Genomic DNA, 15712 nt, shown 5'->3' on the forward strand with positions numbered 1-15712 from the left:
TTAAGAAAGAGATCTTGGAGTCATTGTAGATTGTTCTGTGAAAACATCCACTCAATGTGTGGCAGCAGTCAAAAAAGCTAACAGAATGTTGGGAGTCATTAAGAAAGAGATAGATAATAAGGCTCAAAATACCACATTGCCTCTATATAAATCCATGGTACGCCAACATCTTGAATACTGTGTGCAGATGTGGTCGCCCCATCTCAAAAAAGATGTATTGGAATTGGAAAAGGTTCAGAAAAAGGTAACAAAAAATGATTAGGGGTATGGATTGGCTTCCGTATGAGGAGAGATTAATAAGATTGGGACTTTTCACCTTGGAAAAGAGATGACTAAGCGGGGAATATGATAGAGGTCTATAAAACCATGACTGGTGTGGAGAAAGTAAATAAGGAAGTGTTATTTACTCCTCCTCATAACACAAGAACTAGGGGGCACCAAATGAAATTAATAGGCAGCAGGTTTAAAACAAACAAAAGGAAGTATTTCTTCACACAACACACAGTCAACCTCTGGAACTCTTTGCTAGAGGATGTTGTGAAGGCCAAGACTATAACAGAGTTCAAAAAAGAACTAGATAAATTCATGGAGGATAGGTCCATCAATGGCTATTAGCCAGGATGGTCAGGGATGGTGTCCCCTAGCCTCTGTTTGCCAGAAGCTGGGAATGGGCGACAGGGGCTGGAACACTTGATGATTACCTGTTCTGTTCATTCCCTCTGGGGCCCCTGGCATTGGCCACTGTGGGAAAACAGGATACTGGGCTAGATGGACCTTGGTCTGACCCAGTATACCTGTTACGTTCTTAAGTGAATTCCCATGGTGGTGCTGGTCAGCTGTAGTTTAAAAAGTAACACTTGAGGACTGGTGAAGGGAAATGGGCATCATTAATAAAGCAGCCTTTGGTCCTCCATAAAATGCCACTCAAATAAACCTATTCCATGGTGGTTTTATTTTTAATGAAAAGCAAGTTTTTATGCCTCTTTTGGATTCCCTTTGATTGCTCCCTGTAAGGGTTGGAGATTCCGTTGCAACAGCTTGCATTAGTGTATGTGAGAACTAGGCACTTGATGAGCAGTAACAAAGTGAAACTGACCTGCCTCGTTTCATTGTCCAAACCAGTGGTTCTCAACCTATTTACCATTGTGGGCTGCATCCAATACTACTTCTATGGCCCTGAGGATGTCACATGGGCCGCAGCTCCTTGCTGATTGGGCCACAAGCAGCCCTTGAGAAGCAGGTTGAGAATCGCTGGTCCAGACTGAGTGAGGTGCAGAAAGTGAATGGTGGAAAGCAAATTAGATTTTAGAAATTCCTTCGCCTTTCAGAATTTCTGAGTGACAGAGAGATGTGAGAAAAAGATATATGAATTTTAACTTGACAATGACCTGAGTATTCTTGTTTGCAAATTCCATAGGTATAAAACACCTCACTTCAAGACCATATCAAAATTCCTCAGGGGGAATGAGCTAAACCTTTTACTACATTCCTCACTGCTGCTACTCATCTCCCTCCTGCCCAGCCCAGTTTTTTGCAGTGAGGATTGTTCCATGAGCTAGCAATGCATTCTGCCATTCTTCTGTGTCTATTCGCCACAGCTCTCCCTTATTTTTACTGAATATCAGACTATTATTGTCTGTCTCCTCCCCCTTATTTCTATGAGGATGAGTGGGAGTAAATAGCTAAATCTCATAGTGGGAAAAAAATTAATAATGGGTTCCCCCAGGGAATCAATATTGAGTCCAGTGTCTTAATATTTATTACTGTTGTAGAGGAGGAGTAGACAGCGAAGCACTAGAATTTCCTGAAGATGGTTGGTTGGAAGAGAGCAAGGAGCTCCAGAGTGAGCTACCCAAATTGGGCGACTGGGTCAGCATGGCAGATAAATTTAAAGTAGATAAGTAGAAGGGAATGCAGGTAGGGGCAGTACGATCAGGTGAGAATATTAACACATACTGGTACGTTCTGAATTAGCTGGAGCCCCTTAAGAGAGATCTGAAGTTGTTACAGATCATTCGACGAAGGCATCTGCTCAAGGCACACCAGCAGTTAAAAAGCTGCTAGTAAAGGGACAGACACACATAATGTTGGCACTGTGTACGTCCATGAGGCAGATTGGGCAGGTTTGTGGTGGCTCTGAGCCAGTACCTTGCCCTAGTGTCTGCCAGTCTTTAAGACTGCACATTGCTGGAAAGTATTTTTAGCTGTGATGATTCATGGATAAGATTCTTGTTGAGAAATTCCCCTTTGCCATATCATCCTTCTGTTACATTGCAGCAGTGGTCCAGGGGATGGAGAGCAGATTCCTCCTCCACCAGTCACCTGGAATCAGGTGTCAGGCCTGAGACCCTTCCTGGAGACCAGTCTGAGGAGGTCTGTCCAGGAGATATCCCGGCTGGAAACCTGGCAAGCTCTCCAGCCTCTTACAACAACATACATCATCTACTTGGGGGTTTACTACAGTGTTTGCAGCCAACAGGTAAGGCCTGTTAAAGAACCAGGACATCCTTCCATGTCACCTGCCTGTGTGTTTTCTTCCTAACTCTTGAATTCCAAGCAAGGCTTGAAACGAGAGCAAGTTAGAAGGAAATGTAGCTGACAGCATGTTGAGGACTATACATTGATCGCCAGTCCTTAAATCCAGGCTGGACAGCCTTTAAACTGCAGGCGACCATTGGCTGAATTGCCAATGTCCTTCACATTCAGCAGTGCCCACAATCCTGTTTTCCCTGTGACTGAGTGTCATCCCATCAGTATTTGGAGTATAGGAACAATGAAGTTGAGTGTATTTGCTGCCCAAAGGGCATTTCAGGTAAAGTTCTGTAATGACAGGGAGAGGAACCCAATAACTGGCATGGTACATGACCATCTTTAAAGTGAATTTTCTGAAATGTGTCAAGCCTCAAAATACATCAGCCTGACATCTTGCATTTATTCACAGAAAAAGTATCAGACAGGCAGCCACAGTGTAAGCATCCTGTGCACTGCCCCACCAAAAGGTCTCAGCCCTGACCTGGAAGAAATATCCCTTAAGAGTGTGGGATAATTTGGTATCTCTGGCCAGTCAGTCTTTGCTGCCCCCTCTGAGAGTACCCAAAACATGTGCACTGTAGTGCCAGTTCAAGTGATGTGGAGACTTGTCCGCTAGGAAGTGGATGGAGACCTCCAGCTCACTTCAAATAGGCCACCAAATAGCCAAAAGATGCTGACTGTCAGTCACTACAAACTTGGGGGTGGATCTGAACTGGTGGCATTAGTGTTTGATGTCCCTAACACTCATTGCCAGACATTTATGCCATCCAGTCCTCCTGGGATATTTAGAAATCATTTTTATTTTTTTTAGAATCTTGAATTCTAATTCTAGAATGTTTTTTTCCCTTTAAGAATAAAGAAAATTGTGTGTAAGACCCTGCCAGTACAAAGATTACTTATCCCCAATAATGTTCTTGTGGTTAGATGACATGAAAAAATATGCAAAACATTAATTGGCTGGTATGAAAATCTGTCTCTGTTGTTGTCACAGTTCATGGCAGTTGCACCTTTACTTTCCCCCTCTGTGGTGTAGCAAGGGCACCTCTTCTGGCTCCCCAGACAGTGCCTCTCTTGGAGGGAGACGTGTCTCTTTCTCCCTTCTGACCAGGGTATTTCCAGACTGCGCAGTCCCCTGACTATACTATGATATCCCTCACAAAAGACAGGCTGCCTCTGCAGACTTCTTTTGCCTTCTCTTTAGAGACAGTAGACAGCGTAATTGCCAGTTATCAGTTACCACACAGATCTTTATAAGCAAGCACATTTTACTCTTAAGGTAAAAGCATTACAGAGAAAACATACAGAAAACAATAAAAGAACCTATACACATGCTAATAAGTTTACCGGAGATCACTCCAACAACAAGGCCTCTGACAAGTCAGCAGAGCTTCAAACCCCTGCACAGGACTCTTCCTGTAGCTTCAGGTTCGTAAGGCTCTTTGCTCAGAAGAAGAACCCTCATGACTCTGAGAGTTACTCAGTTATCTGGTTTGGGCCTTTGAAGAGACCGTGAATAGGTAATCAACTAAACAATGGTTTTCTGCTCAAGGTGCAGCTTCAAAAGGATGGATTTTGAGGTGGGTCATTTGCATTCCCTTGACCCCAAGTGTTTTCTAGGCAATGCACTTCATGCGTATTGTCCCCAAAAGTCCTTTGAAGTCCCCAGTACTTCCCAGAAATTGCATGAATCCTGTGTTCCTCCATAAGAAGTTCTATATAGTCCACAATAGTACAGAAATATTTGCATTTTTAATACAATGGACTCTTCAAATACTTAAATCCGTAAGGTTTGTCTGGGATATTGCAGGATATTGTCTCATCTGTCACAGTAATAATCATACAGTGGTGACTATCATGGCTTCCTTATGCCGTGCCCATTAGAAGGCACAGAACTGAGGTGTGCATCTCCACTTCACTGAATAATCGGCTGAGTCTCTTTCTGGAGAGGGATTTAGTTTGTTCTTTGTGGGGTGACTGCATTCTGGTGAGGTGAAGGAGATTCAAAATTCTCTGCAATGCTTCTTTCATCTCAGGTGTTCTTTATTGAGGGCAGGAGAAATGGAAAGGTCCCCTAAAGGCCCTGCGTTGGGAGTGTAAAATGCTATCATGTGCATTGCTCATCTAGGATGATGTTTGGCCATACTGGGAACTGTTCAGTCTCCGAGGCTAAACTGATCTCCTTGTGTGCTGCTGATTCTCTTGAAGTCTTTGATAACACTGCACTAAACTACCCACCTTTAAATAACAGGGCAGTTACATTAGATCTTGTGTTGTAATTGTAGTCCTTCAGTCCTGGAAGAGACAACATAGTTTTGTATAAGTGTGTTTAATGGAAAGGTTAGCACACTGGGGTCTCTCATTGGTGTAGTGGGAGGCTTATCTACCTGTAGCAACTTACTGTAGCCCATGGTATTATCGCTAAGCAAAAATCTGTGTGGATAGGGCAAAGAGCTATTTTAAACAAAAGCGGGGGGCGGGGGAAGGGGGATAAATATAGCTGTCTCTTCCCCAAGAATAGTTTGTTCTCTTCATTTGAATGTCTTCAGACATGCCGTTTTTTTCAATGATTTCTGCAGCCATCACTAAATCCAATTGATTGCCTGGAGGAAGTGGAGCGTTTGACATCTGAGGTGCTGCTGCCTCTCCTCAGCCAGCCTGCCATGCACAGCATGTGGGATCTGCTCAGGTAAAACCACTCCAAGCCAGACTGCAGCTGCAGCTTGACAAGTCAGGTGCAGTCCCATTTCTGACCTGTTTGAGCAAGGAGAGGTGCAGTTGTGTGACTGAGAACGTTCCTTATAAAAATAAAGAAACCCCCTAGCATGTGCCTCAAATATGTGAAAAGTGTAGTTTTAAGAGCATTACAAAGTCCTACTCTGCTGAAAGTGCAGAGCTTAGCAATTCTGTGTCATGAGTGTGCCCTTGTGATCTATTAGTTTGGAAGGTGGGTGATGTGCAAACAGCCTTCTTAAACCAAATTCTACAGATGAAGATTTATTTTAAAGGGACAAGAGAATACTGAAGCGCTCACTTCCCACACACCAGAGATGTGTGAGGAGGCACTCAGAAAAATCCAGCATGTTTTCCAATTCCTGTTTTCTGTGTAGGGCTGGATTCCTCAGTCTTTGTGGGTAGGATTTTCTTTGACAATCTGGGTCACGCTTACCTATGGAAAAATGTTAGTCTGTTTGCGTATCTATGGCCCAGTAGTTCTGAATACACAACATCAGAGATCGGGTTTTGTGCTCTTTGTTCCTGGACTCTCTGAAGAGTTCAACATAAGATTGGAATCCATTAGAACCAGCATGTTATATTATTTGGTATTGAAGTACTGCCTAACAGCTCCAGTTAGGGCCCCATATTGCTAGGTATTGTACACGCATGCAATCCCTGGGATATTCCATTTGGCTACAGTTTATTGTATGGGTGTTTCTGAGATGTGGGATTCTATCTGCAACTTACTACCAAAGCTCTCAGTGAAATGAGTGCCCATGATCTGATCTGCATGTCTCTCTTCACACAGGCCATGCTCTGCTCTATGCAATCCCTTGTCCTGTTCCCCAGCACCAGAGTCTCTCCCCAGCATTGTATCTTTGAGTTGCACTGGAGGGAAACCCCTGATGAGTTTAGCTGGTTCCAAGTCACCCTTCCCCTTCCTCACTGCCCTCCTCTTCCTCATCAACAACGTCACCCATATCCACAAAGGGCTGGTCAGCAAGGTGAGTGTTGGCTTCTGGCTATGAATGCTGCGTGAGTGATAGTCCAGCAAGGGGGTAGGAACTGCACACATGATTCAAGGGTAATAGTGTCAGGTAACTTATGCTGAACAATAGTTTCGTTTTGCTGAAGAGAAAACAAAGTAGCAAGTGGCAAGGAGTCCCCTCTCTATTCAGATCCTGTGAGACGACACCTCAAATACCGCGTTCAGTCATGGGATCCATGCTACCTGAAGGGCTTAGAGATACTAGAAATAACTCAGCGAAAAAATGATCAAAGTGCTCAAAGGATTGATTTATAGGAAAAGATCAGAACCGATAAATATTTATAGTTCAGCTAAGTGATGGCTAAGGTGCGGGATATACCCGAACATTTGAAAAATCTAAACACCATGGAGTAGGAGTAGAGAATAATTCTTTTGGGTTGTCAAAGGAGATAAAACTGAAGTAATGGGAAGAAATTAAACAAAGAGACGCTAAGGATGGGTATCAAGAAAACCTTTCTGCCAGCTAAGCGACTACATTATGGAATAATCTCCTTAAAGAAGCAGAAGTGCATGGCCAGAGACATCTAAAAGTAGACTAAAGCACTGGAGAATATATTGTGTTGAGATTTACTCTGTATTAGCTCCCTGTGGATGAACTATGTGACCTAATAGGTTTCTTCTGACTCTGATTTCTGTGAATGAAAAGATAGTGGCAGTGAGTAAATTCAAATGCATGTAAGCAGGCGATGACAGAAACCCCTTTGTACTTTGTACTTTGCTGGAGAGAAAATGACTGATACAGGCCCTCCTCAAATCTGCTTTCTGGTCTTCTGCTAAAGTGACTTTGCTTGGACCTGGGCAGCTGCATCCTCCTCATATAACAGAAGCCACGTAAACCATTGTGCTGATTTTCCCCATGTGCCGCCTTTTGAAGCACTGTGCGATCTGGTACAGATGATTTTGGTGTTCACACTAGGAAGCCTGGTTGTGATTGGATGTATGCAAGGTAAAGAAGTCAAAAGACTGGGAATCTCTGAAGTAGAGCCTCGCACTGTAGTGGAGAGGAGGGAGGTTTCATCAGGTCATCTGAGTGCATATGAATACTCTTGTCTGAAGAAGCCTCTGTGGGGGATGAGGTGACACATACGGGAGAGGATTCTCTCCCTGAGTGGGTTGTTGTTAATGGTATTTGCCTCCATTTCTGGTTCTACAGTATACCTCTGTGCTAGACTTCAAAGGTCTGAAGGACTACCTGCTCCAGAGCTGGCCCACCAGACCTCCCTCCATAACCCCTTCATCTGCCTGGATCCTGCGGCATGAATACCATCTGCAGTACTTTGTGCTAGCATTGGCTCAGAAAATGGTAACCCCCTAGCACCTCAATCATTCTTACCCCGACAGCTAGCCTCAGCCGTGGCTCCCTTACCAGCTGACATACCAGGCAGGCAACTGATTTTTGAATCAGCTGGTCTTTGTCTTGCCTCTGACTGCCCAACTCACCTACTACCAAAACTATCATAATTTTACAGTTACTTATACAGAGCCTTCGATCCCAAATCACTTTGCAGGCTGTAACTACAGGAATCCTTTCACCCACTATTGAAAGACAGCTGCTTCTGGACTTGAACACCAGAGGCTGTTTTATTAATGTACAGAAACACTACCTAAAGATTTAGGACAAAAAAGGAAGGAGAACTATCTCCATATGAAAACTGGCTGTTCCCGTGCTCTGACTCAACATCTAATACCCCTCTGGTCCACTGATGCCCCCAGGCCAGCTAACTGCCCCTCTGACTCATTGTAACTGCCTCCTTGAGACATGCTGCAATGTTCTCATCTGTTGGGTTTTTGTTTCCTGTGCAGGCAGGCACTTGTCCGGATTACGCCCAGCATGCCTCGCTTCATCACTGTGTTGCCATGGCATTGTTAAGCCGTCTGTTGCCAGGGAGTGAGCATCTGGCTCATGAGCTCCTTTTGGGTCTCGCCTTTAATCCAGAATTCATTCCGTAAGCTTTGCATTTTTTTCCCTTAAGAAGCTCATTCCTTGCCTGTAGTTTGGGATGTGGGAAATCTCTTGGAAAAGAAGGGAAAAAATGGATTTTTACACTAGATCGTAGTTACGATTTTCAGCCTTTATGGGTGTGACTACACTGCAATTAAAAACCCACAGCCCGTGCCAGCTGACTCTGGCTAAGGGGCTGTTGAATTGCAGTGTACACATTCAGGCTTGGGCTAGCACCCAACCTCTAGGTCAGGGCCGGCTCCAGGCACCAGCTTTCCAAGCAGGTGCTTGGGGCGGCATTTAGAATGGGGGGGGCAGTCCATGTCCCGCTGCGGCAATTCGGCAGCAGCTCTTCCCGCTGTGGCGGCTTGCGGCGGTGGCAATTCGGCGGCGACTGCTTGGGGCGGCAAAATTGGTAGAGCCGCCCCTGCTCTAGGTGGGAAGGTCCCAGAGCTTGGGCTACAGCCCAAGCCCAGACATCTACCCCATAGTTAAACAGCCCCTTAGCCTGAGCCCCAGGAGCCCCAGTCAGCTGGCAGGGAGCAGCAACGGGTGTCTAACTGCAGTGTAGACATGTATGGCCTGAGTGAAAACAGACACCATAGTGCATTCCCCTGCAACATGACCTCCTGGTGAAGGCTGGAGGCATGACCTTCAGGTTTCTCTCCAGCACACTGGTAATGAGAGAGACATGATGGTTTGCTTTCCCCCTCCTGTTAGTGGCAGGTGTCCTTCCATCCCCATCTAGTGGTCTCACCTTCCTGACAGCAACAAGGTACCAATGCCGAGTCAAGATTTGGTAAGATCTGTGAAGCAGATGGAAATCTTGCCCACTCTGTTCTCTGCCCCCTATTGGAAGACCTCTTTAAATCTCCCTTTCACCGTTAACGTTTAGCTACCTGCACAGTTTACTCCAGTATGGTAAAGCTGAAGGTTTAAGAGGTAACCACAGATATTTTCTACTTCAAACTAGTGGAGACTGAGCATTATAGATGTGAGGCTTTCAGTGTTTGGCAGTGGGGATAGTTGGGTCTTGTATTGCTTCTGAGTGTCTCCTTGTAGCTTGCCATGGAGCAATGGTACATCCCTGGAAAAGGCTGGATGAATCCACCATAAAAATACTTTGGACTTCTCCAGTTCTTTTCGTGTTCAAAGTGCTTTACAAACACTGTCTAATCCTCCATAACAGCCTTCCCAGTGGTCTCCATCGAACGGTTAAGGAAGCTGTAGTTGGAGTCAGTGACTGAGCTGAGATTAGATCTTGGTGGGTTTGATTTTTCTGTCCTGTAGTCTAAGCACTAGAGCACATCTCTCTCTCAATCCCTTATCAAAGCCAGCTGCAAAACCAGCAGAGTGAGTATTGCCCTGTCAATGCAAATGGGGCTCCTGCAGTGTGTTTTTTCTCACATCAGTGCCCCGACAGCACTGCGTAGCCAAGCGTGTTATCTACCTACATAGATAACACCTGCTGGCACTTCATCCGGCACTGCGAGTTTCCAAAGATCATTGCTTCCTTTAAGAGTAGCAAGAACTCTACCGGTGTGTATGTTTCTTTATGGCAGTGGGTTGTGCTCTTGCCAGCTGAGGGCGCGTGATCTTCCTCACAGCAGCGACCTGCCAGTGGCATCTGGGATGCTAAAGGTGTCATGTCATGCTAGCTGGGAGCCATAGATGGGTTCAGTGATGCTGGGTACTCCATTGTTCCTGACGTTGGAAAGGAAATATAGAGGCGCACAGTTTGATTTTGTGTGTGCATGGGCAGGGGTTAAGTACCAATATTTGGTTTCAGAGTAGCAGCCGTGTTAGTCTGTATCTGCAAAAAGAACAGGAGTACTTGTGGCACCTTAGAGACTAACAAATGTATTAGAGCATAAGCTTGTAGCCCACGAAAGCTTATGCTCTAATAAATTTGTTAGTCTCTAAGGTGCCACAAGTACTCCTGTACCAATATTTGTTATGTTTGTCTTTATTTTACAGAGAAGGGAAAACTGGAGGGCCAGAAGCGGCCGATTTCTCCGATATCCTACATCTGGGCACAAGCACAAAGCTGGCACAGCCTGGCTTAGTGGCAGCAGGTTTCCCTAAACCCCGCCGCGGTGTGTTGCTGGGAGAATCATACCAGCATCTCCCTTTCATTCGGGCCTGTTATCTCTCTCTGTTAGTTCATTTGGAGCCTGCTCTTGCCCGTTCCCAGGTAGCCTACCAAGGACGGACTTACCTCGTCCAATCATTGCTGCTTCCTGAAGTCAAAGGGCTCATCCTACCTTCTGACTGGCCGTTCTTTCCTCTTATCAGCCTCTACAACAAAGTGACCGGTGCAGAGACACGGGGGGCTGTACTGAACTCTCTGCCACCTGATCTAGTGAACACTGTGACCCGGAATCTGCAGTGGGTCCTGCTCCTGGAAACGTGGCGTGCCAGAGTACTTCAGAACATCTCAGCTGCTGCCAAACTGGCACGGCTTATGTGTGTGTTTCTCACAGGCGGCGACCTGTTCCGGGAAGGACCTGTTCATTGCTACACAGCTGCCCTTCTCGCTCTCTATTGCCAACCCAAGGTCCTGGACTCCCTGGAATTGGATGCTCCTCTGCCTGGCTTGGCATCATTCCATGACCTCTATATAAGTGTCCTGGAGCAGTTTGAAGGCGTCTCCTTCGGTGACCCCCTTTTTGGAGTCTTTGTTCTCCTCCCTTTGCAGAGGCGGTTCAGTGTTCAGCTGCGGCTGGCAGTTTTCGGGGAGCATGTGAGCACCTTGAGAGCCCTGGGAGTGCCACTCAAACAGGTAACCTCTAGGCACACTACTTGGCAGTCACTTTATTCCCCAAACTGGGATATTGTCACCATCATTATTCTTCTCTTTCTGCAGTGGGCATTCTAGCTGTCTCTTTCCTGTGTGGCAGTTATACTTTCTTGTTGGCAAGTTCTTTATTCCTGCTGAAGAAATCCAATATGTCGAACATAAAATGTCACACGGACTGACATAGGTGATATTCCTTCAGTTCAGGGCTATTGTAGCAGTTGCTGGTAGTGCCTGCTGTAGTCAAGGTCCTTGGTACTCTCTGCAAACTGAACCTAACCTCAAGGTGGGAGGAGAGGGTGGAGGGGCAGTTCCTGGATTCTGTGGCACTCTGTTGCTGGAGTGCTGGAAATTCTGCAGCAGCTTCAGTTAAATAACCAAATCAGAGGTGTTTACTGAATTCAGTGGGAAACTGAATAATACATCCTGCATAGAAGGTTGTATTAATTAATACAGTACAAGCTGTATTAATTTCAATGTATTTTACACTCTCCCCATATCTTTGGTATATTATATGCCAAAGATTTTTCTATTGACAACTCCGCTTCTATGATTAAGTTTATTGAGGGCCACTGGAGGTTCTAGCCACTAGGTAAGGATTGTTTGGGGCTTACAGCAATGGGGAGGAGCTGGAAAGGTGTTGGGATTGTGGGCTGAGCACATTCGCTGGTACTTTTAATAAAATGATTAGGAGCGTAATAGCAACATGTTGGCATTTAAGTTGTCATCCATTTTAAATGGAGGCTTTAATTCTGGAGCACAATGCTATGGTCTGGTGTGGATTCCACAGCCACAAAACCATGGAATACAGGGGCTTCTGACTAGCGAAGGTTACAGAAAAATTTCAATTTTTATCCCTCATTTTCACACGCTCATACATTTATGGAACACTAAATATTTAGGTTGATATTTTCCATGCTTTGTCACTGCTCAAAAATTAATTTTGTTTTGGAACGTTTGAACAAAATCCCTCTTTCTTTTTTTAAGTTATAGGAGATTGCTGGAAAAAATACTTTAAACAAGGGGAAAAATTCCAATTACACTGTTGCTACAACAAAGACTGAAGTTTGAAACTTGGCACAGACATCCTTTTGTCAGTGAGGACTGTTGCCTTTACTTGATTTGAAAAGTAATTGGAATTGATTTAACAGAGATGATCCTCCTAACGCTGCATACTTGAGGAAAATCAGCTGAAAATTATATTTTTGAAAACCCTAGGAAGTTAGGTCAAAAAGCTTTGTTAATGCTTTTTTAAGGTGGACAGTTAAGTCAGGAAATGCAAAGGTGAAGCTTTCAATGGTCATGTAGACTCGGCCCCATTGTCTGCTTGCCCCTATCTGGTTAGATGCATATATCAATGTATTAATCTCACTGCCACATTAGCGGGATGCAGTGATACTAGAGTGACTCTCCTTCATAACTTGAATGTGCTTCACCTGCCAACTCCTCACTGTTTCATTCACTACCCACGAGCAGAAAGGCAACCAAAATTTTGTGTCCAATAGAATGTTCTTCAGTCTAGCAGACAAAGATATAACATGATCCAATAGGTAGAACTTGAAGCTAGATGAATTCACCCTGGATATAAAGGGTACATTTTTAACGGTGAAGGTAATTAACCATGGAAACAACTGGAATTGTGCTGGATTCGCCATCCCTGGCAATTTTAAAATCAAGATTGGATGTTTTTCTAAAAGATCTGCTCTAGGAATTATTTTGGGGAAGTTCTGTGGCCTGTTTTGTACACAAGGTCAGACTAGATGATGACAATGGTCCTTTCTCTTCTTGGAATCTATGACTATTTTGTCTGTCAGCAGAGGAGGTATTTGAGGACACTGCAGAGGAGCTTGTCCTGTCGGTCAGTGACACAAACCCTTCGGGAAGGGTGATGGTGCTTTTTTTGGCTTTGTTGCAGTTTCCTGTGCCGCTGGAGCGGTACACCTCGCCTCCCGAGGACAACCTGAACCTCTTGAGACAGTATTTCCGAACACTGGTCACTGGTGTGCTGCGTCATACCTGGTGCCCCGTTCTTTATGCTGTGGCTGTGGCTCATGTGAATAGCTTCATTTTCTCTCAGGATAGCACAACACAGGTATGTCCTGGATTATCTTGGGGTTCAGCTACAGGGCTAGGAGCTGTGCAGTCCGTGCTCCTGGTCCCTTGCTCTAAGCACTAGATTGCTCCTCTCCATTATATAATGCCTGAGGCCTGAGAGTTGAAATGCCAAGAGGCAAGAGTAGAGTTTCAGCTGTGGCAATTTGAGAGCGACCCTATTGACCCAACTGCCTCCAAAATCTTCCTCACTTGGGGAGGATGAGGAGAGGTGGGGGTCACAGCTACTGCATATTCAGCTGTTCTGCTCTAGAACCAATTGCTGTCTGATGCAGCGTAACAATAGGCAGAACTCCCTCAGGAGTCCTGTGCCGTCTGAAGGAAAAATATGAACACGTCAGGCTTTGTTGCGTTGAGCTGAGCATCTCTGTTTTCCTCCCAGGAGGCTGATTCTGCTCGGAAAAGCATGCTGCGGAAGACCTGGCTGTTGGTGGATGAGGTAGGCTCCTTGGTACCCAGCTGTTGTACTCGGAGCAGAATTATACTGGTGTTGAATCATCATCGATTCAGCTTTGGCTATTGGACTCCCCATTTATCCACCCTTGGTAGATTAAATATGAGTCACTGCTGTCTTGAGCAAGTGAAAATTTAGTGACAGTATTTTGGGTTCTGATGCCTAAACCTGAGCTCTGACAGCACTATACTGGCCTCCCTACAAATGAATGAATGGCATAGATGCCTTTTGGGAGTGAGATGGGTTTCCTGTTCTCTCATTCCATGAAACCGGCTTGAGCACTAGTGTATCTGGATACCTCAAGATCTGGGGGGAGGTTCCATTTTAGCTCAGCCATGAGCAGGGTGCTAGCATGGATTTTCATGGCCCACTCTCCTCTGCTAACCTTCTAAACTAGACTTAAAAAAAAAAAAGTATAAAATAAGTTCACATGTTCTTCCGCCTTCCCAGAAGTCATCTTTTCAAAGAAACCAAACCTCTTCCTTCTCAACCCAACTTGTCATGAAGCACCATGCCAGTTTGTGGTGCTGTATTTTTTATTACGCAAATGATAAATATATACATTGTTAGTACCCATTGTCTAAGGTGGGCTCCCTGCTTCTCAGTCAGACCCCTTCTCTGACTGCTGACGAAAGCAAGGACATGGGGTGAGCATGGTGGTTGTATGCAAATGGGGTCACCTCAGGCAAATAGAGCATAGAGGAAGGAAGTGAATCTTCCTCAGAGAGAGCTAACACCCCACAGATTTTTCTCTTGTGGTGGGTGTGGGGTAGTAGTAACATCTGGGATTCCAGCTGTGGTGAGTGGGTAGAATTTTAGACTCTCACTTGCTCTCACCACACTTAATGGCTGCTTCTTTCTTTAGGTATTGAAAAAGCACCTTCTCTACTACAAAGTGCCCAACCCAGAGAGCCCAATGGGTATCGACCTTTATGAGCAGCTCCCTCCCATTCGACTGAAGTACCTGCAAATGGTGACCAAGAAAGAGCCCAAGGAGAATATGCAGATGTCAGACCCAGAGTGAAGCATCTCAGCGACAGAAGGACTGAGGGCTGGGAAAGCTCATTTTAGACAAGCTGATGAAAAAATTTAAGTGAACTCCATGGGGTGCAATGTTGCCTGGGCATCCTTGCCATATTGGCAAAGGGAAAGGCAAATAAACCCTTTCCGCACTGTGGCACATCACATGGCTTCTATGGGTGTGGGTGATCTGTATATAGCCTAAGTGTGTCTAGTGCTGGAACCTCCTTTTGGATTCTCTCGGACTTGCTGTTGCTTGGGACTGGAGAGTGCGACGGAAACATGCCTGTGTAATGGAATGTGAGTGCAGACTGATTTAATAAATTAAATGAAGTGAAATAAAGTTCAGTCCTTTCTGATGGAAGTCTGATTTTCTTAATGTGATTTCCATGGCCATTCCCACTTTCTGAATTCTAGCTTCTCCCTCGCTTTTCTGGATCCTGAGCTTTGCAGGGTTTTTTCTATACACTGGCAATGTGAGGGAAGGAAGAAGCTGGTTCTGTGGAAGTGTCCTTTTCTCCAGCAGTCTCTCTCAGAAAGTGCTGCATGCACTCAGTAAGCCACCCAGTTGCACTGTGTCAAACCTCTAAGGAAACTATGCTAGAAACCCGGGCTCTGCGCACATCCTTCCATGGTGCTCTCTTGAATGGGCTACGAGACTAGCCTCCCTGTCCTAATCCTGTATTTTAACCTTAGCTACCGGGGCTAGCAGTGTAGTGACAAAAATAACTGAGCCCACTGCCAGGCACAGCACTTACTACCATGAGCAGTCACACTGGAGTCCATGCTTACTGCTCTGAACAATCCACTCCCTTGCAGGCAACTCACTCATTTTGTGTAGGCCGCTGATCTGCTGTCAGATGGTAATGACTTTGTAACTTGCTGCCAGCCTGGACTGAATTTGAACTAGTGACCTATAAATGAAAGGTTGTGCATCTCTCTTCCCAGTCCCAACGTCCCCAGAAGGGTAAAAAATCTCAGATTCTCCTGCAGCAGTTTCCTTCTCTTTTATTTCAAGCAGGGTCTGGGCAGTGCTAGTGTTTCTTTTTTAATCCTTTTTCTATTCTTATCCTTTTTCTGTTGCAGTTTCTG

The 15712-nt window shown here is 45.2% G+C and overlaps 1 protein-coding gene across 4 annotated transcripts in view; it reads left to right on the plus strand.

Moving 5' to 3' along the window:
* The window catches only part of RPAP1 (RNA polymerase II associated protein 1), a 53802-nt gene extending 38845 nt beyond the window's left edge, over positions 1-14957 (plus strand). Inside the window, exons 17-25 of one of the 4 annotated variants that reach the window (XM_074955673.1) lie at positions 2278-2479; positions 5109-5218; positions 6056-6251; positions 7449-7598; positions 8099-8241; positions 10215-11019; positions 12950-13126; positions 13529-13585; positions 14466-14957. In XM_074955673.1, coding sequence (XP_074811774.1) covers positions 2278-2479; positions 5109-5218; positions 6056-6251; positions 7449-7598; positions 8099-8241; positions 10215-11019; positions 12950-13126; positions 13529-13585; positions 14466-14624 — 1999 coding nt within the window. In that variant the 3' untranslated portion in view covers positions 14625-14957. Of the gene's footprint in view, positions 1-2277; positions 2480-5108; positions 5219-6055; positions 6252-7448; positions 7599-8098; positions 8242-10214; positions 11020-12949; positions 13127-13528; positions 13586-14465 lie in introns of those variants that run through there. The other 3 variants (XM_074955670.1, XM_074955671.1, XM_074955674.1) reach the window with 3 other exon arrangements.
* The last annotated feature ends 755 nt before the right edge of the window (positions 14958-15712 follow it).

This window comes from Natator depressus, chromosome 6 (genome assembly GCF_965152275.1).
Source record: "Natator depressus isolate rNatDep1 chromosome 6, rNatDep2.hap1, whole genome shotgun sequence".
Taxonomy (NCBI): Eukaryota; Metazoa; Chordata; order Testudines; family Cheloniidae; genus Natator; species Natator depressus.